Source organism: Ailuropoda melanoleuca, chromosome 15, assembly GCF_002007445.2.
Source record: "Ailuropoda melanoleuca isolate Jingjing chromosome 15, ASM200744v2, whole genome shotgun sequence".
In the NCBI taxonomy this organism is placed as follows: domain Eukaryota; kingdom Metazoa; phylum Chordata; class Mammalia; order Carnivora; family Ursidae; genus Ailuropoda; species Ailuropoda melanoleuca.
Window position 1 is genome coordinate 85151515 of NC_048232.1, and position 24906 is coordinate 85176420.

Below are 24906 nucleotides of genomic sequence, written 5' to 3' on the forward strand. Positions count from 1 at the left end.
CACTGAGGTCACTTGGGGAAAGCTTCTCAGGCCTCACATTCCGAAGCACAAAGAGCACAAGCTCTGGAGTCTGACAGACTCCACTTTCAAATTCAAATTCAAGTTCCAGCCCCTCCACTTCTGAACTGCAAATCACACTCCTGGCATCTGCCAGGCTTCTCAGCTAGTACCAGGCCCAAACAGGCAGATGCTGGGGGAGGGGCGGTCACTCTGGAGCCCAGGGTGCATGGTCTCGGGCACCACTGCCACGCTGACTCCTGCCCACGGCATCCATTGTGTCCTGTCTCCCCAGGGAAGGGCCGTGCTGGGTCCCCCTCGAGCCTCAGACCTTGCCCACAGCAGTGGTGACTCAGCAGATACCTCTGGGCAAGATCATGGGGTCTGAGTGCCAGACAGACCTGGGGGCGAGTCCTGGCACCTGAATTTCTTACAGCCTCACTTCCCCCTGCAGAAAACGAGGTACAGGAAAACCTTGTTTTATGGTACTCCACAGTATTGCGTGTTTTATGGACCAAAGGTTTGTGGCAACCCTGCGTGGAGCATGTCTCCCAGTGCCATTTCTCTAACAGCACTTGTTCACTCTGTCTCTGGTCACATTTTGGTAATTCTCTCAGTATCTCAAGTTTTCATCTTTACTATTACATTTGTCATGGTGATCTTTGATTAGTGACAATGACTCAATGAAATCTCAGATGATGGGTGGCATTTCTTAGCAAGGTTTATACATTGTTTTTAGAGATAATGCTACTGCACACTTCATAAATCACACTATAGCATAAGCACAGCTTTGACATGCACTGGGAAACCAAAAACGTTCATTTGACTCACCTTCTTGCATGGTATGGAGCTGAGCCCCCCGTGCCTGCAACTTCTACTCATGGCATTCTGATATATATATTTGTTTATTTTTAAGATTTTATTTATTTGACACAGAGAGAGAGACAGCCAGCGAGAGAGGGAACACAAGCAGGGGAGTGGGAGAGGAAGAAGCAGGCTCCCAGCGGAGCAGGGAGCCTGATGTGGGGCTCGATCCCAGGACCCTAGGATCACGCCCTGAGCCGAAGGCAGACACTTCACGACTGAGCCACCCAGGCCCCCCNGGGAGTGGGAGAGGAAGAAGCAGGCTCCCAGCGGAGCAGGGAGCCTGATGCGGGGCTCGATCCCAGGACCCTAGGATCACGCCCTGAGCCGAAGGCAGACACTTCACCCACTGAGCCACCCAGGCCCCCCGGCATTCTGATATTTAAATGAGGTATCACACCACAGGCACCAAGCTGCATGAAGTAGGCACTCAAAAAAGCCCTAGTCCCCCTGTCCTCCAGCCCACCGCACCCCCTACACAGCCGTTCAGTCCAAGACTGTCCTCGAGAAGGGGTTTTACCAGAAAGGAAACAGGGTAGGACCATAGGAGCCTCCTGGGACACAGTGAGGAATGGCAGGGCTGGGGGCATATTTACTGTAAGCCTTCCCACTGTGGAGACCCTGAGAAATGGGGGCTCATGGGCAGAAGGGCTGGCCACCCAGGAACTTCGCTTTTCTGCCCCTGACGACAGTGTGGACTTCTGAGGAAGGGGTGAGCCTCCCGCCTTCAGGGTCAAGGCCATGTCTCAGGACCCCAGCCCCAGCCACCTCTGGAGCAGCTCTGCCCTCATGAGAGACTCCAAATTTACTCACTGTCTACACTGCTTCCCTCCAGACACCCTTCTGTGACTCACGCCCTGGAAAAACTCCCCTTTATGCTCCAGAGACCCCTCTTCTCGGAGACTTCCCTGACAGGCCCCACCCACTCCCTGGAGCCTCCCCTCCCCAGCCCCCCCTTATATGCTGTTCCTGGTTCTGCTTCTGAGCCTCCTGACTGGACTTGGGTCCTCTGTGACCCCAGGAAAAGGTGATCCTTCCAGAATTTGGACATTCCTGGTAGGAAGAGAGTGCCACCAACTGCTCTGATTACTCACCATTATCATGAGCTGCCCCGTGTCTACACATGTGAGGCCCTGTGTGTGATCACTAGCTCAGCAGCCTCAAGACATGCAGCTGTGGTTTAAACACCCAGCGCCCGGGGGCTCCGTCAGAGCGTTACAGGGCAACCACTTCTCTGGGATACTTCAGCAACACACAGCAGCCTCCCCTGAGCCCCCGAGGTGCCCAGTGGCAACATGATGTCCCCAGACCCCTGGCCTGGGCTCACAAACAGACCTGCCCCAGCAAAGCCAGGTACAGAGCAGGGTCATCCCCACTGGGGAGTCCCTAGCACAGAGCACATAGAAAGTTCCTAGTAAACATCCATGGAGTGAAATGAAAGACAGCCTCCGCTCTCCTGTGGACTGGGGCATTTAGCACTGAACACGAGAAGTTCCTTTCCGATGGATACTGCAGGATGCAGTCACTGCCTCACCAGTAAGAAACACAGAAGGGCGTATGCAGCCAGTCAGCGCTGGTTTAGAAACTGCTTCAAGAAGGGGAGTGGGGATGAGGTGGCCCTCCTGTGCCGGCCAGCTCTTGGCCTACAAGGACCATCATGCCCCAAGGTCACTGGCCAGACCACAAAGTCAGGAGGGAAACCTCTACAAAGTGGCCCAGTCATCCTGACAGGTGCCTTATGTCTGACCTCAGACCTCGGATCAATTTGGTGGACTCTGTTGTGAGCAACCATGAAACACGAAAGGTAATATGTCTACGTCCCTCACCCCCACCCCTACCCCCCGCCCCCGCCCCAGGAGCGGAGACGCCTCATCTCTCCTCCAGGCAGTCCTGGACACCTGGCAAAGGCAACCCTCAGCAGCCCGCCAGCCTTCTGTTCCTGGAGCCCAGGTGCCCTCCCCATTCAGTATGTAGCCCCAGGCTCCTTGCCTGATCCCACGGTGGAGGCAGTCAGCTGCTCTAAACCCCACCTTCCTGGCCCCAGCCCCAGTCCCAGAGCCAGGTGCTCGGAGTGGGGGCTGCTCCCCAAGGGCCTCTGGTGCTCAATGTGAGCAGTGAACTCTTCTGCAGACGACATTCCCCACAACCACCCTCCCTGGCTATGCTGATGACAAAGCGGTGAGGAGCGGGGAGAGGGTACGGGCCTTCCCCCACTCACACCACCAGGGGGCACAAGATTGAGCCTCTCTGAACTTAGTTTCCTCTGTCACACAACAGAGAGGCCACCACCTAATTCCCTGGGCTGGGTGGTGTCCATCCAAGCCTGAAAGGTGGTGGGTGTTAACAGAGCAGCTCGGGGCTCCTGTTTCCCTTCACGGCTTCACATGCTGTTCCCGGGCTGCAGCCCTTCTCAACTTGGCTGCCTCTCTCTCTCTCCAAACGCAGGTGGCATCTCCTCCCTCAGCACTGCCGCAGGAGGGCTCCTGACAGCGGCAGCCCCCCGCCCCGCACCCCTAACCACACAGCAGAGGTGGTGGCCTGGGCCTTGCTTACATCAGCTCTCACTTCTTGGGAACTTTTAAATGATCTGAATCTGTCTAGTGTTTGCACCCCGTGACTGAGGCCTTCCAGGAAGAATCACTACCTGCATCCATGAAGCCCGACAGTTGAGACCATCTAATCCACAGCAGCAGGAACCCTCCCCCACTGCACAGAGGGCAGAAGAGCACCCAGGATGCTGCACTGGGCCTGTTGCACACAGGGCCTGTTCACAGTCTCTAGGCTGAGTGCTTGCAACCTCCACCCATACCTCTCCGGGACCTTCACTGCTGGGGCTGCTGGGGAAGCCTGCCTGCTCCCCCCACCCCTCCAAGCTCCCCACGGCCACAGTGTGCTGGGCCTCCTGGGCACTCCACCACCCCTTGGGACTCCCTCCACTCACCACCAGAGCAATCCTTCTAAACTGTGGTCTTCCTCCAAATCTCTGCTCTCCTGGACTCTGGAACCTTCTTTCAGTGGCTCCTTGTTAGCAGTGTCCCAAGCTCCTTACTTCACCTGCCTTGCAAGACCACTGGCAATTCGGTCATCGTGACCCTCTGTGCCAGCTCATGCATCAGTTCCCTGCCGCTGACACCCACACCGCTGTGTCCTGCACAAGCTGTTCCCTCCTGCTTCCCCTGCAGCCACCCTGGCCAACCTGCCACCCTTCCCCAAGCAGAGGCATCATCCATTTCCCTGCTCGCCCAGCACTCAGTTCTGCCCCTGTCCTGAGGAGGACACAGAGGGCTGTGGTAAGGTGAGGTGCTCATAGCAGGCCCCTCCTGAGGGCAGGAAGAGGTCTTACTGGTGTGCCATCTCTCCACCCATCCCATCAAGCGGTGACAAAGGCTCACCATGGGCCAGAGAGGTGACCGGGTGAGGCCCATGCATTCAACATGGAGAAAGACGTGCCCCGTTTACCTTCAGAAGGTCTTGCTTGCATTTTTCTACTTTGTCTTGCAACTTCTTAAGCTGTTCAGGGTTGAGGGATGGGTCTGCTTTGCTATTGGTTTCTCGTGATGTGGCCAACTTCTCCTCTTTGCACGCCGCGTGGTAGGCCTTCTTTGCTGCTTCTACCTACAGGGAGAAGGAGCTCCTGAGTGCCACACGTCTGCAAGTTCAAAATCCCGGCCAGAGGTTTCACAGACTCCGCTTGCACCCCCCAGAAGAGAGGGGAAGAGCAGGTACAAAACGTGCCGTGTAATTACAACTAGTTACGAGGGAGGAGTTCATTCAACAGATACGACAGAGCACCTGCTTCGGGCCCGGCGCTGTCCTAGGCACCGGGGCGCAGCACCAAAGATCCTGGCTTCTGGGGAGCTCTCTGTCTAGCCAGGGAGGCAGCTACAAAAGACAGCTGAAGAGCAGGTGAACAAGAGGGTGATGAATGCCAAGGAGGAGAGGACAGCAGGGAAGAGAGGTGGGGCTCCGTGCCGGGGTGGTGTGGGTCAAACTGCATCTGGAATGGCTGGAGAGCGCCAGCCAAGATGACATGGAGCAAGAATGTGCAGGAGGTGTGGCTGTCTGCGGGAAGAGCATGCCAGGCAGCTGGAACAGTGAATACGAAGAACTTTCCAAAGTTCCAGAGCTACCAGGAGGGGGTCATGGTGGGAGGCAGAGTTACAGGCCTCAGGTTCCATGGCTGTCTCACATAGGGAGAACACGTACACACACACAAGTGCAGACACATGTGGCTGTATCTTCATTTAACAGATGCTTCCTTCCTTGAGCCAAAGTCACAGAGTTCATTCCAGAGGGGAAAGATGAGTTTTGTAACCATGGCCTCATGAGGGGTTGGGGGTAGTCATTACAAATGAGGCCACGGACAAGAAGCAAGAGAAAGGAGACGTGGCAAAAGCCAAGACACAGAGAAAAGAAGGAAAGCCTGTGGTTACAACCCGAAGACAGAGAGGTAGGTCTGTTCCCAGTGATTCCGAGGAGGAGGAATCTGGGGAGGAGGGAGGAGGGAGGAGGAAGGTGGTCCGGCTCCTGAGAACAGGTGAGGATCTGGGGAGGAGGAAGGTGGAGACGGAAGGAAGCGGCAAATCCGCCCCTGAAGAAGGGGGCGGGCCAAGATGCGGTGTGGGGGGGGTTCCGCTTGTGGGCAGGGGGTGCGTGTAGGAGAGCCTCCAGCTAGGCAAGGCCGGACGAGACTCAGTGGCTTTGGCTACTTTTATAAAAACCGGTATCGGTATCATTTGCAAACTTCAGAGAAAAACACAAAAGAAAGAAAAATTTTAAATTAATCCTTTCTACTAGAGTTCAGAGGGACTTTCATGTCTTGAGCTCCGGTAAACGTTAGCCAGCACGGGCTTCTGGTCTGAGGGCTCCTGGGCCCGCAGCAGTCAGAGGGGGACTAGCCAAGAAGCGTGGGGTCAGGCCGGGCTGGGAGCAGCCTGCGGGGGGAGGCACCTCTTTCAGCTTCTTGGCCCAGGGCTTCTGTGCCTTCCGAAAGCCGTCCTCGGCTTCTTTGGTCTCCTTGAAGCCTCCCATCATCTGCTTGTGAAAGGCTTCCTTCTGCCAGTTCTTGATCTTCTCGAAGTCCTCATTCATCAGAGAGGCCTTCACCTCCAGGTGCAGCTCGCTCACCCTCTCCGCCTCGGACATGACCGCCGTCCAGGCCTTCTCCAACGTCCCATACTGGGGCCCTGGCACAGGAGAGAAGCTGTGGTTACTGGGCACCAGGGCTCCAGACAGGCCCTGCTTGGGGATTTTGTCCATCAACCTCTCTCAGCTGTGAGGACGGGATTCTAGGCCAGCAGCCTGGCTGAGGGGGGCAGGAGGTTTCTTTTTGGTTCTTTCAGATAGTTTTCTCTTAGTGGCTGTTCCTTTTTCAGTCTGGGATGAAGAAAGAATAAGGAACTGAAGCTGGATCTAGTCAACCATTCTTTTGTTAGGGAAATTAGGGGATTACACACATTTCCTTTTTTTAACATCACTAAGCTTTTTAAAAACTTCAATTTCTGCATCTTGGAAGTTTTAATTTGCTTAAGGCTGGCTGGAGAAGGAGGGGCCTCTGAAGTGAGCTGACCTCCGCTGCTCAGGCACTTTTGCAGCCCACCCTCTCCCTTCCCTACGGTGGACTCCTCAGCGCCTCTCTCATTCACTCCCACAAGGAGAATGGAGCCCGGCCCAGAGCAGGAACTCAAGAGCTGCCTGTCCCCTCATCAGAATGGAAGCCCTGTCTTGGGGAGGAGAGTTGGAGTCAGGAACCTGCTCTGGCGTGATGGAAATCTCTAGATAGTGGTCACCTCGCACACTGTGCTCAGGAAGGAAGCTCGTAATCTGGCCTGTCATTCTGTTGAGGGGGTGGGGTGGCGTGGCATCAAGTAAGGGAGGAGGAGGCTATGACAGAATCTGAGGATGAAAATGGGAAGACCCAGGTCCTGTCCTCAAGGCTCTCCCAGGGGACAGTCACTGTTGAGCTGGGTAATGACACAGAGAGGCACTGGAGGAGGGGATAACCGTGGAAGGTGAGTCCTTCTGAACTTCAAATCCCTGTGTCTATAAAACGAGCAGCTCCCTCTCCTGCTTTGCTCTGCAACACAGTGGCAGTATCCACAAGCTGAGAGGGGCAAGGGTGCTTTGTGACCTCAAGTTCTGAAGAAACACAAGGGACAGAGCTGACAACTAGACCCTAAGAGGTGGAAATAAAACAACAGTTCCGGTTTACTGGAGGAGCTGCCCCTTCCCTGGCTACTTGCCACCCGTGCACGGCCACCAGGCTCCCTGACACCTACTCTGAACCAAGGCACCGCGCTAAGCCCCACAGATGACTTGTTTCAGGAACAGGGGAGAGACAAGCAGCTGGTCCAGACCCAGCTGAAGCTGCCTAGGGCCTCGCCCCTCCAGGACCACTCAGCCAGATGGCTCCCCATCTTCTGAGGTCACCTTACCGGTAGAAGGGCCTGACCCACAGCACACCCTAAGAAAGTCCCACTATCCGGCTTCTGTTCCAGGAAACACCGTAATCCATCAAGCTCCCACTCTACTGCTGGGAAGTGTATTCTGAGCACAATCTGTATCCACAGCAGCATTCTGTTACTAAGCTCCAGAATCTTCAGAGTGTTTTGCTAGGGAGGAAGTGGGGGCAAAACCTGCACCATTCAACACCTCTAGTTTTTCTTGTTAAAGTTCAGAATTAGAAAGCCTGCTGGACGTCACCATTTAGGCTTCCCTGATGTGCTACACAGCCAAGCTTACAGATGAAAAACTCTCCGTGTTGGAACCCACAGTGTGGAGCAGCAAGGCCTCTGATGTGATAGACACTTTACTCAGATCTGGGCCCTGAAGGAGCTGTTTCTGAGTCACACTGGCAAGTGAGGCATGTCCTATGGATGAGGAGGGCTTCAACAGGAGACTCTGGTGCTGTCTGCAGAGGAGCCCCGTGCCGCAGAGAAAGGGAAATGAAGCCCACACAGCCTGTGCTGCTGGGTGATGGCACCCTGCTGCTCCCCCATACGAATCACAGCCCCCCAGAACTGCAAGACGCACTCCTGCCCTGATCTTGTGAGATCTGCCCAGAGCCTCTGGGCGGAGATGCCCTGGGTGGCGGCTTTCCTACCCTTCTCCACGAGCTGCCTCCAGCGCCGCGCCCACTCCGTGAGCTGCTGTGCGTATGCCTTCTCGATGCGCGCCCGTTCATGCAGGCAGTTCATGAGGTCGCTGCACAGACGGTGGCCATCGTCTATCCGCTTCACGGTCCGCTTGTAGTTCCCAACCTAGGAGACAGAACCACACCATGAGGCTGGGGCCCCCCTGGGAGTGGGGTACAGCCTCCACACTAGCTGGGCTCCTGGGAGTTCATCCTCTCTCCCACTCGAAAGGCTTCCTGCATTGTTAGATGACAAGCTCCCCATTTTTATTACTAGCAGCAACACTAAAGTCCTCAAAAACCACATGGCCAGTGTCCACGCTCTGACCCGTGGGTCAGGGAAGGAGACAGACCAGCACAGGAAGGGCTATGACGGAGGGAAGTAAAGGGCTGAGGGTGCCCAGAAGGGCAACTCGTGCAAACTGAGGGCTCAGGGACAGCTACCCAGAGTAAGTGATGTCTGACCAGAGAGATTTAAGGAAAAGAAAAAGAAAGAAAAGAAAAAAAGAAAAGAAGAGAAAAGGAAAAAAGAAAAGAAAAGAAAAAAGAAAAGAAAAGAAAGAATTCCGTAACTCAGATTAAAATGATCTTATAATTAATATTACAGAATTGGCGAAAGACCTTTTGATCATCATTGGTATAAACAGGTTTCAGGGATCTACCCCTTTAATGTCATCCCATGCTGGATTATTATTACTTCCCAATTTGGGCAATAAATACTATTTCCCACTTACTGAGCACCCACTATGTGCCAGACGTCACAGTGGGCATTTTACACCTCCAAATATTGCCCTGCCCTAACGAGTAGGACTAACTGTCCCCATTTTAAGAGGAGAACAGCACTTAGAGAATGACATCGTTCTGGGATCCTGCAGCAGCAGGGGCCGGGCTGCTGTCGAGGGCAGTGGTTCAAATGGCTCCAGGTAGGACAGTCCTGAGGGCAAAGCTCAGACTCTTACCTGCTTTGAAGAGGGTTATGGTGAGTTTTGACTACTTTCTCTCACATGTGAAAAGAGAGACTAGCTCATCTATCAAATACATAAAGGATCATTGACAAAGTATTAGTGGCTAATTTGCAGTGCGAATCGAAGTGTTCAAAATGTTGCTTTTTTTCAGCAGTTGATTTGAAAGGAAAGCCCGCAGCTGCCCACGGCTGACCCTGGAGCACTTGGAGGGCATGTGGCATGAAAATGATTTGTTCTATTTCAACCTTTTCTTTCCCTGTCTTCAAAAATCTTAAGCAACTTTTATCAATTTTACCGTTTCTAAAGCTCTGTGCCAGGCTGATCACTCTCCTATTTCATCTCTGTTTGGGCTCAGTCTGGAAGCTCCTGGAGAACAGGAAGGACTGGTTCCCACTTCTACAGCAGAGGGGACAGTCCTCTCTCTCCCAGGCAGCCTGCAGAGACCAACCGCACAGCCCACTAACTCCGACTTAAGAACAGTTCAAACTACCTGAGTTTCTCCTACCCTGAGCTGAGTTAACCAGGTGGAGGGGGTGGTGGTGGGGAAGACCTCACGGAGAGACAGAACACAGGGGTCCCCACAGGCAGATGGTCAATGGGGGAGAAGGGGCTCTGGGCCCTTTAGGAGGGCTGTCCCTGGGGCCAGAGAGGAACCCTGGATGTGAAGTGGCCCAGGCAGCCTTCTCCAGCAGGCACGCTGAAGTACATGAATCACTCCGGGAGCCCGTGTCAGTTGTCCCAGCTCAGGGCCAGGCTGCTACTCCTCACCAAAACACAGGCCTTTCAACTCCATCCTTCAGCAGCCCCTTTCTTAGCAAGGCAAAAGCAAGCATTTCTTTCTTTTTTCGATTTTTATTTATTTTTGAGAGAGACAGAGAGCACGAGTGAGGAGTGGGCAGAGGGAGAGAGACTCTCTCAAGCAGACACCCCCGCTGAGCATGGAACCTGACAACAGGGGGCTCAATCTCACACCCTGAAATCGTGACCTGAGCTGAAATCAAAGTCGGTGGCTTAACCGACCAAGCCACCCAGGCGCCCCTAAAAGCAAGCATTTCACAACCAGTTGGAAGTGACACCACATGCTCACTTCCCTTAAAATAGGGCCTTGCTGTCATTTTGAAATATACAGCAGGATGAAAAAAAGTAACCGACAAAACACAACTCTGTTGCTGAGCTGGCGACAAGAAGAGCTAAGCTCATCACAGCTTGATTGAGACTTGAGGGTCGACAGGAAACCATGAGGCAGAGCTGGCTTTCATCTCACTATCCCCAACAACATTCACACTGGTAAACCTGCCCACTTCTCTGCTTTTCAAAACTCTTGTAAAAAGATTTAGGGCAAAGAAAAGCATATCCCCTAAAAAGGCACCTGTCAATACGACCCTTCAGCGCGTACCTTACCTGCAGTTGACATTTAAAGGACAAACTCTTAAAATCTGAGAAGCAACAAGGAATACAGGCAGGATGTTTCCAGAAGCGTGAGTTCAGGTTTAAATGCTGGCATTGTGACCACTGCTGAGGCCAAGGGGAGAAGGCTCCATGTGGGTGCAGGCCGCCACACACAGGGACATACACCAGGTACCACCGTCATCTCCATAAACCACCCAGTGACAGAGCAGCGTGGCCTTCCTGCTCCCCTGAGCAAGGCACTGGCAGTCGTCCTAAGAGCAGAACTACTGACAGCTGTTTCTCTAAATGGAAATATAATCTACAAACAGTAACGCTCACCCTTCACAGGTCTAGGCTTGAGTACAGACGAATGTTTGCCGTGCATAACCATCACCACATCCAGGTGCAGAAAGTTCCACCTCCCCACCATGTTCTCTATGCCCTCCTGCAGTCAATCTCCACCCCCCACAGCCCTGGCAAACACTGATTTGATCTGCGTCCCTTGCAGGGGCCAAGGGCAGGCTGCCCCAAAACAGGCCACTTTGGCATGAAGATTATTTTGAGTTAAAAAGCAATCATACCCCAGCAGATTCAGGAAAAGCTCTTTATCTCCCCCACAACTGCCTACGAAGAATTTAGATAGAGGACCTGTTCCAGGAAGAGAGCTACCACCATAGATAACTACATTATACTCTGAACTAGGCTTGGTGGACAGGGAGGAACCCAGCAAGGCCTATCTGATCAAAGTCCTCTGTGTCCATTGTTTCTGAGTGGCCCAGCAAGCATTAGTTCTCTAAACATTTACTCTTTTTCTTTTTCATCTTCCTGTGAATCACATTCCTTCCCTTTGAAGTCCCAGACCCTTACCCACCTTCTCCTTGGTTCAGGATGACAATATATACCTCATTTTGCCTGTCTTTGGAATATGCTATGTCTGTGTGGATTCCCCATATACACAAATTAAATTTTATTTTCTCCTGTTAATCTGTCTCGTGTCAATTTGATTCTTAGTCCAGCTAGAAGGACCTTGAAGGGGACAGGAGATTCCTCCTCCCCAACACTCTTTACTAAGCTGTCTAGAATAAATGGAATCATACAGGATGTGGTCTGGCTTTTGAGACTAATCCATGTTATTTTCTATGTCCGTAGTTTACTCCTTTTTATTGCTAAGAGGTATTCTATTGTATGAATACACTATCATTTGCTTGCCTTTTCATCCTGTTGAAGGACACTGGGGTGGTTTTCAGCTTGGGACAATTATTAAAAAGGCTATAAACATTCACTGACAGGTCTTTGTGTGGACATACGTCTTCATTTCTCTTGGGTAAATACCTAGGAGTGGAATTGTTATACACTAAGTATATGTCTAACTTTATAAGAAATCGCCACTATTACCCCAAGTGGCTGTACATTTTGCATTCCTCACTGCAGTGCACGAGGGTTCCAACGCTCTGCATTCTCACTAGCACTTGGTACTGTGTCAGGTTTGTTTGTTCAATATTTTGCCACATTAGTATGTAGCGATTATCTCATTGTGATTTTAATTTGCACTTTCCTAATGTCTAGTGATGCTGAGCATCTTTTTCTGTTCCTGTCTGCCACCCATATGTCTTCTTTGGTGCAGTGTTTTCTCTTTTTTTAAAAATACATTTTAAAAATTGAGGTATAATGATGACTGGTTTTTAAAAACAAGGAGAGTTAATTTTCAAATACAGGACAAACTGATCATATGTTAAAATGAGGACCTATATGGTTAACTATTTCTGTTTTATCAATTTTATAATTTAAAAGTTTCTCTCTTGCTTTTTAAAACACTAGTTTGTTTTGAGGTGGACAAATGGCAAAGAACTTTATGTAAAAATTTAAAAAATAAACAAGATTTCTTTCAAACTTATTACCAATTGATTTATTCACAAAATCCCCATTTTAAAAACTAGGTTTGAACATACTTATGTTCCTAACTTCCTCGAAATTCAGGCTCACTCCCTCAGATACCAAGATACTAAAGACAGACCTCAGCACACATACACCTGGGTGCAGGGCTGGGACACCCTCCCCTCCCCCAGGGACTGCCCAGCTAGAGGGAGGAGTGAGAGGTGGGGAAGGTATACTGGAGGCAACATCCAAACTGAATTTTCAAGGACAAGTGGAAGCTGGCCAGGTTAAAAGAGAGGAGAGAGAAAGGTCTCCAAGAAGAGAACAGTGTTGGTGAGAAGATGTATGGGCACGAAGACCCGGGCATGCTGTCCATGAGGCAGGGCGCATGGAACACAGGATGCAAGGGAATGACTAGCGATTTAGACGGGGGGTTGGGTGCACCTGAGGGTTGGGGGTGTCAGATGGTCATCCTGAAGGGTGCCATGTTCGGGGACTTGGGGTTCACGTTGGGGTTCAGGAGGGTGAAGCTCCCGGAGGTAGGTGCAAGAGTGGCCTCCTCAGGCTGGGTCCATAGCGGTAAGGACAGAGAGCGGGAAGGCAGGAAAAGGGACTGCTCTGTCCTCCAGGTGGCAGGTGGGAGCCAGACAGAGGGAGCAGGATCCCCGTCAGCACCCAGGCACCTCGGGCTGTAGTCTGTGCAGGGTGGGCTTGGGAAAGAGCAGAACCATCACCTTTCTAGAGTCCTCCAGAAGCCACTCTCCTGCCCCCCTTTTCCCCAGGGGGTGAGGGTGGGGCCACACTCCTCCCAACCTCCAAGCTCTGCTGTCCTCCCCGGAATCCAAATCACTCTATCTTCTCTCCACCCACAATCCCCCATTCTGGGGCCTAGGGCCCCCTAGCAGCCTGCCCTCCTCAAGGCTGCCTACCTCTCCCTTTCTCTAAATCTGGCTCCAGTCATTCCTCTGATTTTCCTCCACCCCAGGCGCTGAGAATCCAGCGTCAGGCACACCCTGGATTTACAGTCAGCTAAGATGAGTCTGGGGCTGGAGTTGCAGCAATCCTTGTGCAGAAACATCAGGCGTAATCGGGAGAGAGACAGTGGGCTCTAAAACCCAGCAGGATTATAATTACAGGGGGGCCGGGAGGGACTGCTCGAACAGGTCACACCAGTTCCTCCTTTATCCTCTATGTGTAAACAGTCTGGAACTGCCCTTCACAAGGACACAGGACAATGCCTGCCTCTCTGACTTTAGAGACTGCTTAGCTTGGCCGACTTCTTTCTGTGGAACACAGTGGCCAAAGGCAACAGGAAGGCTGGAGGATTTGGAAGCAACCCAGTGAGACCTCTGGGGATCCCAGGTGGGTGACGGGGAAAGTGAATGCCGACCTGCAGCTCCTCTGAGCCTCCCACCCATTGGCCCCCCCAGTTTATTCTTTTTTTTTTTTTAAGACTTTATTTATTTGGGGGGAGAGGCAGAGAGAGAGGGAGAAGCAGACTCCCCACTGAGCTGGGGGTCACATGATCCCAGGACCCCGGGATCATGACGTGCGCTGAAGGCAGACACTTAACCAGCTGAGCCACCCAAGCTTCCCCAAGTTTATTCTTTGTACTCTCCTCTTTGCTTGTTGACCATCAGATCCATCACACAGACAAACTGCCTGATTACAACCTAAGTTCCAGAGTGAAACCAGTGGCCCAAATGAGACTGGGACCAGGCAGGGCTGCCCCAAAGCTCATACGCCCTCACCCTGTGCTGCCTTGGCTTCTTCCTGCCCGCGGCTCATCTCGACACCACCAACAATCCCAATGGACTCTGGACGCCCCAGGAACTCCAGTGAAGTTCTGGCTGTCTCACTGCTGACTGGATGCACAACAGAGTGAGGGAGTGGCAGCCTGTGTCCTGGAACACCCTGCCCTCCCTAGCCAGCCCATGTCCATGCCCCCAGACGTCCTTCCTTCATGCCATCCCAAGCTGTGTGGATCAGAGCCTGCGGTGCACAGGACATCAAGCCCAAATACCATCCAACTCTTTGCCCTAAGAGGGTGTGGACCTTTGCCTTCCTCATCCACTGCTCTTTCTCCATTGCCTTCCACTGGCTCTGCCACATGGCTGGCACTCAATAAAAATGTAAGGTAGGACCTGAAAGTGACTAGAAGAAAATGCAGGTGACTATCTGTGTGACTTAGGGCCAGGCAGGATCCTTAAACAAAATTTCCAAAGTCAAAGCTGTACAAATACATATACATGTGCCTATGTGTGTAAATTTTATTAGATCAAAAATTAAGAATTTCTGTTGAGAGGGGCGCCTGGGTGGCACAGCGGTTAAGCGTCTGCCTTCAGCTCAGGGCGTGATCCCGGCGTTATGGGATCGAGCCCCACATCAGGCTCCTCTGCTATGAGTCTGCTTCTTCCTCTCCCACTCCCCCTGCCTGTGTTCTCTCTCTCTCTGGCTGTCTCTATCTCTGTCGAATAAATAAATAAAATCTTTAAAAAAAAAAAGAATTTCTGTTCAGAAACCAACACCACGGACAAAGTTAACAAACACTGTTTCCCAATTTTCTATGTCTAAATTCACGAAAGACTAAACAGGAATATCCCAGGAAGTCCTATATATCAACATGAAAAAGACAGGCCCTGAGGGAAGGTGGGCAAAGGGTATGACTAGGGCAACTTCAGAGAGAAGCGAAGTCCCAGGGGCTCACAGCCGCAAGGGGCTCGCCCTCGTGTGACTTGGGGCGATGCCCATGATCACAAGGCTCTTCACTTCACTCCTACAGACTGGCAAGCCTGAGTGTGGGACAGAGGGGGCACACAGGACCCTTACTGTATACGCTGGTGGAAACCAGACTGGGGCAGGCCTGAGAACAAGCAGGCAGTAATTAAGTCATTAAGCATACACATGCCCTAGGAGGACCTAGCAATTTTGTCCCTGAGTCATATCCCCACAGAAATGTTCTCTTGGGCCACGGGCACGCAGGAGTCTTCTCCCTGGAGAATGTGTGGGTGAACGCTGGCGGGGGGGGGGGCATACCAACATGGAGGCAGCAGGAAGAAGTGCAGGACTAGCTGTAGACACTGCAAGCTGCACAGACCTCACCGCAGTGGAGAAAAAGAAACAGGATGACAGGGAGCATGATGTCCTTGATGGGAATTAAAAATAGCTGCACAAAAGAAGGCTATAAAGTTCACAGGGGCCGGGGCTAACACAAGTCCTAGCACTAGGAAAGGGATTAGTGTCAAAGGCAGGGAGAAAGACAGAGACGGGCGTGGGTGCTGAGTCCCATCCTACCTGTCCCAGTTCCAGCTCTCTATTAAGGCTCAGCTTGTCTTCCCTATGGAGGCTTCCCTGACACCCGCTGTCCCTGCCGGACCACCGAGAGGGAGCGCCTGCATCACCGGCACTTGCGGACAGTCAGGACCAATTCCCCACCACAGACTCCTGCTTGCTGGTCCACCTGGGGGCCACGAGGGCCCTTCCACACACTGTGCCCATGGCCTGCAGCCGCAGCGTGTCCCACAGGGGTCACAGTCGTGCATGTCAGCCCCCGGCCCCAGCCGACTGCAAGCCTCTGGCCGCAGGCGCCACACACTGTTCCTCTTCAGCAGCAGCATCATAATAGAGCATGCTTACACTTTGCTGGGCAGTGTGCTACCAGCTCTGCATGTGCCACCTCATCTAGTCCTGTGACAATCCTTGGCAGTGGGTACTATTAGTGTCCCCGTTTTACAGAAAAGGAAACTGAGGTTTAAAGAGGCAAAGTCACCCATGATCATGCAGCCAGAAAAAGGCAGAGCCCACCTTCCAGAACCTTCCTCAGGTTGAGAACAGAGAGGGTAAAGCCAAGACTTAATGGGTCGTCAGGTGATGTGTGTGCTTCCAACCAGCCCCCTGGGTCCCAGGGAAGGCCACAGACGGAGTTCAAGACTGAGAAGTAACGTACAGGCCCTGCTCCTGATTCCACTGTGTGCCGCCGAGGCTCACGTTAGGAGCCCCAAACCTGTAAACTACTAAGACAGCTTGCCAAAAATGACTTGATTTCACCCTTAGAAAGCTCATGCCCTTTAACCTGTGACCCTGAAAGCCCAAGCACCACAAATGCTCCTTCTACGTCCTGGAGAGGCAGGTTCAAGGGTGAGCCAGCTGTGCTGTGCTGACTAGACAGAAGGAAAACCCCTTGGTGTTGTCCCTCCCTCCCAGCAAGTCCATGAAGTCAGAGTCCAATGTTTTATCCAAGACTGATAAAGTACACTGAGAGGCTCCAGGATATTCTCAACCAGCTTTTCTGAAAGACAAGGACGAAAGATGACCCTTCTGGGATTCCTTAATGACAGTCTTGCAGATGGCAACGAGACTGGCTGAATGAATTTCTCTTCTCTGTTTCGAGTCCCTCAACCCCCCACGGCCCTCTCTGATGAGGCCACCTCTCAGGAGGGAGAGGCAAAGATCTGGCCCTGACCCCAAATAAAGACCTTGTGTGGGTCTCTCTCCCCACCTTTCTGTTCCTTCCGCTGTAGGGTGGAAGTAGAACTGATTTCATAAGGACTAAAGACACTGTGCTGGGGTGGGTTTCTTCCCAGCCAGGCATGCTCTTAGCCTGGCTCAGGCACATGTCCGGCTCAGGTAGCCCTTGACCAGACCTGGCCATTTCTACACCTTGTCCATTGGGAGAAAAATGAAGAGGGGGGACAGAATTAGATGATTTCCAAGGACCCTATGCAATTCCAGGATTCCTAACTGAAGAGTCTGTCAATGCTACCAGCTGGCTGGCTACCCCTTGAAGCCCGCATAACTCAATTTTTGAGAGCCTGGCACTGCCCTCTTACCACACACCAATGTGTCATGAACACCTAACAATGTGCTGAGGACTATGTGAGGGACGAGGGATATACTGGTAAATAAACTGTTGCGGTCCCTACCTTCCTGGGACTTACAGTCAGATAAATAACCCAATCACAGATGGCCACAAGTTCTGGAAGGAACATTCTGGGTGGTCGGCACTGCCTAAAGGAAATGCTGTTTGTGGTTAAGAGCAGAAGGGAACTCTGAGGGGCAAGGCTACTTTCTGAGGCTTGAGGCAGGATATCAGGGCCCACAGAACACAAGCTATACCAGATCCCACCCCCTTGGGAAGCCTTCCCCCTCAGCTCAGCCTTCCCTTGTTACTCTTGTATGGACATCTGCTGTTGCATGCCTAACTGTGCTAACAGTGGCTTTGAGGGTAAGGGCTGTGCCTTCATTCTTCTCCATCCTCCATGCCAGGCACACACGGGGCACCCCGTAGTAACTTCTCAATGCCTGAATGGTGCTGGGAGTGGGAATTCCTGCTCCAGGTACACAGGAAGGGCCTGGGAAACTGCTAAGTGCTCAGCTATTGGCATGGGCAACGAAGTAACTCAAGATCCTTTATTTACCAAGTTCTTAATCCAGTGAGTCATTCCAGCTCTCCTCACAAAAGCTAAAAAGAATCAACTCTTAGAGCGCCATCACAGAGTAACTCCACAGACGACAAATGCGCAGCTAGCTAATGCTTCTGCCAGTCTGGAAAGAGCCGTGTAAGCACAAACCAGCAGGAGAGCCCCACAGCTGCTTCATTTATGCTGACAAGGCTTTCAGTCAAATCCAGGATCCAAGTTAGTTTATCCCCAAGTCTACCTACGTCCCAGGCAGGCCGGGAGCTTCCCGGCCTGGGCCTTGCAGTGTCACCACTTCCCCACCCATGTTCCTTGCAAAGCACATGACAGATGCCATACCCCACACACACCGGCAGGGCGTCCCCCAGGTGCCAGCACAGGGCCTCCTATCTCAGCCTATCCCAACCCCTACTCTGAGCTTTCCTTTCCAAATGGGGTCACTATGGATTTTAGGGCTGTGAAATGTGCTGGGTGCTGAAAGCACAGGGGAATAAGGAGTATCCCTGGACAAGCATCAAGTCTGTGCCTTGCTTCACGCTGAAGCAGTAGCATTAAGCGTGTGGCAGTCAGAGCAAAAGACCATTTCTCTTCTCTGAGGAGCTCCTGGGAGGCTGAGAGCTGAGGCAAGAGAGCAGTTCTAGAGGGAGATGCCTAGGCCCGAATCCCAGCTCCACCACCTAATATTTATGTGAAGCTGGGCACCAGCAAACCACCCGAGCCTCAGTTTCCCCACCTGTACAATGAAGATCACAATCTCAGAAGGCAGTTGTGAGGCTCAAGAGCACCCATATAAACCAGAGCAGGGTTCTGGCCCAGAGCAATAAATGCTAGTTTATTAGCATTATCGCTGTGTTGACCGTACACAGACCATGAGCATACAGCTTACGTGCACGCAGCCTGATGACTTACCACACACACCCATGCATGGGATAGAGGGCTGGGGGGCCAGAAAGTCCCTCTCTCCTACAGCCACCTCTGACACAGCTCTGGCGTGCCCACTCAGGAGGGAGAGCCTCTTCCACATCCGCACAGCGCTTCATCGGGACCATTTAAAAGTCACTTCTGGGGTTCTCAGAAGTGGGTAACTCAGTTGGTTAAGTGTCCCAGGATTCTGGGATCGAGTCCCGTGTCTCCGCGCTTGTGTTCCCCCTCCCGCTGGCTGTCTCTATCTCTGTTGAATAAATAAAAAAAATCTTAAAAAAAAAAAAAAAAAGAAGTGGGTAACTCAGTTGGTTAAGTGTCTGCTTTCAGCTCGGGTCACAATCCCAGGATTCTGGGATCGAGTCCCGTGTCTCTGCGCTGAGCAAGGAGCCTGCTTCTCCCTCTGCCTGCCACTCCCCCGGTTGTGCTCTCTCTTTCTCTCTCTGACAAATAAAAAAAATAAAATCTTAAAAAAAAAAAAAAAGTCACTTCTGTCTGTTTTGTCCATGCTGTATCTGCAAGGCCTTGAACAGGGCCTGGCACATGGCAGTGCTCCACAAATGTTTACTGAAAAAACGATTTCTGCTCACTACGGTGGTTATTTGCATACAAATTCTCTTTCCAAATATTTCATTGCAAGCTTATGAGCAAAGAATGTCTTATTACCTAGCATTAAACCTCTTCCTTTCTCTGACTTACTTGTGCATTCAAATCAACAGTCATTTAGCATGTCAGGCACCACCACGCTAAGACCCAGGGATGCAGGGGAGAATCATGTCCTTGCCCTCAGGTTGTTCAGAGCCCAGAGGAAGAAGCAAAACGTGGGACTACACACTGGATGGGCAGGCAGGAAGGCTGTAAGGCTGCCAGAAGGGGTCAGGGAAGGCTGCCTGGAGGAGGAGCTGGGAAAGAAATGGAGATCAAGTTGGAGGAAAGACAACCAGGAAGGGAGGCAGCTCTTCGTGGACAGGCACTAGAGGAGGAGCCCAGGGCGGCCGCCCACACAGGCTTATGCTTTCGTTACGCTACAGAGTATGGTTTTACTTGGAGGTGATACAGAAAACTGGAGCTTCCCACGCAGGGCAAGGAATCCTACAGGTTTGCTTTTCTGGATGAGCTGCCTTGGCTTCAGGGTAGAGAACAGACTGAACATGGCACGGGGGAGGCCAGGGCCCTAATCCCCGGTCATGTCACAGCAGATACCAGTTTGCCTGAAAGAATGAATTCGTGGTTCCTTCAGAAACTTCAGGGGAATCACATGCCACCAGCCTGCCGGGAGCTCTACCCGAGCACAGGGGTACACTGAAGCTGACACACCCACAGACAGGCCATCCTGTGGGGAACTCCATCCAGGTCTGCGTAAGTGGGGAGTGGCCAGAGTACAAATGGAATGGGTCACTGCTGCAGAGCGGCAAGGCGATTTATCGCCATGCACCTCGTGCTTCCACTGGCCCTTGCTGCCCTACAACTGCCCGACACGGCAAATGTTGGCTCTGGGGTCTCAAGATTATGTACCCGTCTTGGGACCCCAGGACTCAGCCCCGGCTCTGGACCATGGCGGGTGTCAAATCTGGCTCTGTGGAACCCACGTGCACAGGGCAGCGGCACCCTCTAAATATGTTAGCTACAAAATTGTTCTAGAGGGATGGGAAAAGTGCACGCCATTCCCTGTAGTCAGCTCTCCAGACAAAACCACGCTCCACGTGCAGATGTTCTCATGCGATACTGTCTCCACAGTCGGAGAGGAAGCTGCAGGGAGAGCCTTCTCTGAAGGAGAAGGTAAATACTGAGAGTCGCATGCCAACTCTTTAGGGCTAACATTCTTAGAACATTTTCAGCCAGATATTTATGTTCTCTTCATCTCCCAAATAGTCTTCTCCTCAAAGGCTCTTTGTGCCCACAGAGAGCGCAGCACAGGTCAGCCGCAGCCTGGCTTCTCCAGGGAGATCTGAGCTCTAACCGCACATATGGCTGACACCTGAGCAGAACCCCTGACTCAGGGATGAGGCAGATTCAGGACCCAGTTCCTGAAATTAGCAGTTTGCCTTCCCAGCCTGGCCACCAAGGAGCCCTCGGAGACTCGGGCAGCAGCAGGCCTGCTGCCGACAAACCCGCCCTTGTGTGCCCAGAACCCACGGAAGGCGGAGGAGGTCAGGCTCTCACAGGAAGTACTGGTGACACGTGCAAAGCCCCACCACCTGCAGCCTCGGCTCTCTCTGTACAGCAGCCCCGGGGCCGATGGGAAGACCCAGAAGCAGGGCCTAGAAGCAGAGGACGCAGGAGGAGGGCCCTCAGGCTCCTGCGGTGAGCCGAAAGACTTGCCAGAAGTAACTAAACGGCCCTATCCCACACTGGGAAGCCTGCGAGGAGGACAGGCTAGGCTCCAACTTGCTGAAGAAACCACCCACTTGGGGAACAGCCTCCCCTCGGCCCCAACCTACCCAATCCCACATGACTTCTGGCCTCCAAAGAATTCAAGGTCTTCAGCCCTCTGCAAGGCCATGCTCATTCTGGCTTCCAGACTTTGCTCCAACTCAGAATGCCATCCCATCTCAAAGTCCAGCCCTATCTAACCCACACGCCTTCTCTGGTGATGCCAGGAAGCAGGTCCTTCTCCTCTAAACACCACGACACTCCGAGGCAGACTGTGGCTTGGCCCCACTGACCGTCCCCCTCCATGGAGGCCATCGTCCTCTCTCCTCTGGGAGCTTTCAGTGCAGGAATCAGAGCCCACTCCTCTTTTCTAAATGGCTTACTGTTAAGTATTGGGTAATATAGAAAGTGTCCCCTCCAAATACCTACAACTACTTCCATTAGATATTAGTCCCTGTGGGTGGTCTCTCCACCCAGGACTCGCTCGCTCATTCATCTAGCAAACACATGAGTGCTTAGTAAGTACCAATCCTGCTCATCTTCCAAAGCATTCTCCTGCCCCGCCCCCAGCGGGAGCCCCAGTTTCCGCTGTGCCCCCCCCCCAGCAAATCTTACAGCACTCCTTACAATGATCTGTCTGGTGTCAGTCTCCTCCCATGAGAGCTTACCTCCAAATGTCACAGCCAAAGGCTCCTGGAGGACAGGGCCATGTCCCTCCTGTGCAGGCACATAGCCAGCATACAGAATATGATTCTGGAATGACCCACTCCAGCGAACACCTTTCAGTGGAAAGGAATAAAACTAAGCCCAAGGACTCTTCCACCTCGAGACCACAAGGCTTTTGGTAGATCTGTACAGGTCTGTGGGTCACATCAGTGAGAAGACACCTCCCATGGGAAGGAGGGACCCTGCTGGCAGCTTGGAGAGATGTGTGGCTGGCAGCGTGCACCCAAGTGACTCACAGTCTAATGGGGTGACTTTGCCCTCAGGAATCGCTCCTCCATTCAACGAACAGCCATCAGAGAGGAGGAGGACGACAGCATTGCTGAATTCCACAAGCTGAAGAGTAATTTCAGAGGGCGCATCACAAGATGAGCGGGGCCTGACTAGAAAATAAACCATTTGCCTTTGCATTCCTCGGGCAAAAGGAGATGTTCTTGTCTATTGACGTTACTGTGGCTAAGAATTTAACAGGGAGCCCGAGAGCTTACATCAGCAACAGGACTTGTTAGAGCTGCTTGATTTAATATATGCTGGCAACTTTTTTTTTTTTTTTAAAGCAGCTGAAGACTTCTGTAATAGCACTATATTTAGCTACCTAATTTCTCCAGAGCAGGTTCTGTCCTCAACTGGGTAATTCAAATGATGCTGCCAAATGAACCCTGCAGGCACAGTGATGTGCTATGTGTGCTGATGACCCCCCACTCCCACGTCGGAGGGACAGAGCTCCCAGCCCACACCTATCCTGATGCCCTCCAGCACTTTACACGTGTGCATTCCTGAAACCCTCACAATACCAGGATATAGGTACCATTTCTATCCCCGCTTTACAGATTGGGAAATTGAGGCAAAGAAAAATTAGGAACTTGCCCAAAGTGCCCCCCCTTGCCCCCGAGGCAGGGAGTCAAGCCCAAGCTGCCCGGCTCCAAAGGATGCATCTGAACCCATCCGTTGCCTCTCCAGGCCTGTCGCTCACAAGGCCTGCTGTGTGTGCCAGCCTCTGCACCGCCATCTAGCTCAAGGCAGGTACTGATTAGTACCAGATGCTAATGTTACCACAGTTACAAACAGAAAGTTTCCCCACAACTCTAAAGGATTCTATCTAGTTTTGGTTCAGTATTGAAACTGGCAAGGACCTGCTTTTCCAAAGGCCAGCCTCCCAGGAGCTCCCAGGAAGGCTCTGCATGCCACTGCTGGCTCCCCAAGTGCTTCTCCAATGCTGGCAAGGCCACAACCTCCCTGGGGGCAAGCAAGCAAGAAGTGTCTGCCCGTGAACCTGAACCTGCAAAGGGAGGCTGAGGGGCAGTCCTGAGTTTCAGCACTGTCCCAGAGGCACCTCCAAACTGTATCTTGTAACTGCCTGTTCCAACACAGCTCCGCGTATTTCACCCCCAACCCCTGCCAACACCCCACCAATACCCTGGCGCTTTGAGAATGTGCTAACAATGAAAGGGAGCCACTGCTGCGGTGGCTGGGACTCAACCGTGACTCTATGGCCACCCTGTCACTTTTGTTGCCTTTTGTGAAATGTTTCCCATGGCAGATGCAACTCTTTGGCTACTGAAATTTGAGCTCTGGCCTGGATACCCCCAGGAAGCTGCTACCAGCCGAGCGGTAAGGACTCGGGCTGTCACATTTCCCACTGGAGCCTCAAAGGACCTAGCATAGAGTACCTGCTCATGAAACACATACTTTTAATAAAATGACGTATTCAGCTAAGAGTCTATAATGACCTTCTGCCCAACTTTAAGAAAAGTGTTAAGAGAATTTGTTTTTAAGATTTTTATTTATTTGAGAGAGAGAAAGAAAGAGGGAGAGAGAGAATCTCTCCTGTGCTGAGCACAGAACCCGCCATAGGGCTCCATCTCACGACCCCAAGATCATGACCTAAGACAAAACCAAGATGCGGATGCCTAACCAACTGAGCCACCCAAGCATCTTGAAAACTGTTAATAGAATTTTGAATTCCTTGCCTTGCCCACCTTTTTTAAAACTGGGCACCTGTGATCACTGTCTCTATTAGACAATATCACATGGCATTTGAACTCAGATAAAATTATACACCTAATCAATCAAAGTCTATAAAACTAATTCATGCTAGTCCCCAGCAAACCCCTGGCACCCTCCCCATCTTGTGCACTGCTTGAGTGTCTGGGGTCAGGAAAGCACCCACGTGGGTGCAGACGTGTATATTCTCATTTTATCCCGCAGTTTCGCTCAAAGGCCAGTATCATCCCCCCTTTAGAGATGAAGACCTGAGGCTCAGATCAGTCAAGCAACTTGCCCAAAGTCACACAGCTACCGATGGAACAGCTGGGATCAGAACCCAGATCTTTCCAACTGCAAAGCTAGTGCTCCTTCCACTAAGCCCCGAGTTGCCTGGAAAGTTCCAGAGGTTTTGCCACAAGAACAAAAATGGACCTTCCTTTAAGCAGCAGGCAGGAAAAAGTGGGCTCAGGAAGAGTGACTTCCAGAAAAAACAACCTACCCCCCGAGTATCTAAGCAGGAAAGGAGGGCCTAGATTCACAGGAAGATGCTCCAAAAGGCTCAAGGGCAGTTGGTCAGCCCTCTGGCCACCTGCCCGCACTGTCCAGCATGATGTCACATCACTACTGTCCACTTTTCCACACACAAGTCAGAAGTAACACTGCCTCTCAGGCCAAGCCCAGTAATGAATGCATGCAGCACCAAGTCACGTCATGGCTAAGCATGAGAAGGAAGATCTGAGAACAGACCGACTGATAAGACCCTGACAGGCACCTCTAGCCTCTTTATCACACTTTCCTAGCCAGGTAAGTTCACTACCTGCACTGACAGCTTAGCCACGCCCGCCGCCATCTGGATCTGACCACAGAGACCTGGCCTGTTTGGGGTCTGCTCAACTCCTCCCCCAATTCTGGCCAAGAGAAGCCAGGTGTGTCAGGTGCCATCAGCCTGGTCTCTGCATCCATGAGGAAGCAAGCACAGGCATTACCTCCCAGAAGCTATCGCTGGACACTTCCACTCCAACGGAATCATCATAAGCGACAGACATCTCTTCAGGCAGTGAGGGAGCAGCAGCGAATGCTTAAAGCAGAGGTCAACTTCAGATGCTCAAAACCCGTAGACAAACCTATAAAAGAAAAGCACATTGTTGTGGTTTTTAAATTCCTAAGGTAATAAGCAAGTCATCCCCATCCTACAACTTCCACTCCCATCACTGCCTTAGTACAGTGCAGTCTCAAATGTTCCCTTGAGGTGAGAGAAAACTCA

General features: G+C 52.0%; 1 protein-coding gene across 3 annotated transcripts in view; it reads right to left on the minus strand.

Annotated features, from left to right (window-relative positions):
- The window catches only part of PACSIN2 (protein kinase C and casein kinase substrate in neurons 2), a 135106-nt gene that overhangs the window by 13487 nt on the left and 96713 nt on the right, over positions 1–24906 (minus strand). For 2 of the 3 annotated variants that reach the window (XM_034644178.1, XM_034644176.1), the window contains exons 1-4: positions 24629–24785; positions 7964–8120; positions 5812–6047; positions 4321–4476 (exon numbers count right to left, since the gene is read on the minus strand). In XM_034644178.1, the coding sequence (XP_034500069.1) occupies positions 4321–4476; positions 5812–6047; positions 7964–8120; positions 24629–24688 (609 nt within the window). In that variant the 5' untranslated portion in view covers positions 24689–24785. Of the gene's footprint in view, positions 1–4320; positions 4477–5811; positions 6048–7963; positions 8121–24628; positions 24786–24906 lie in introns of those variants that run through there. The other variant, XM_034644177.1, reaches the window with a different exon arrangement.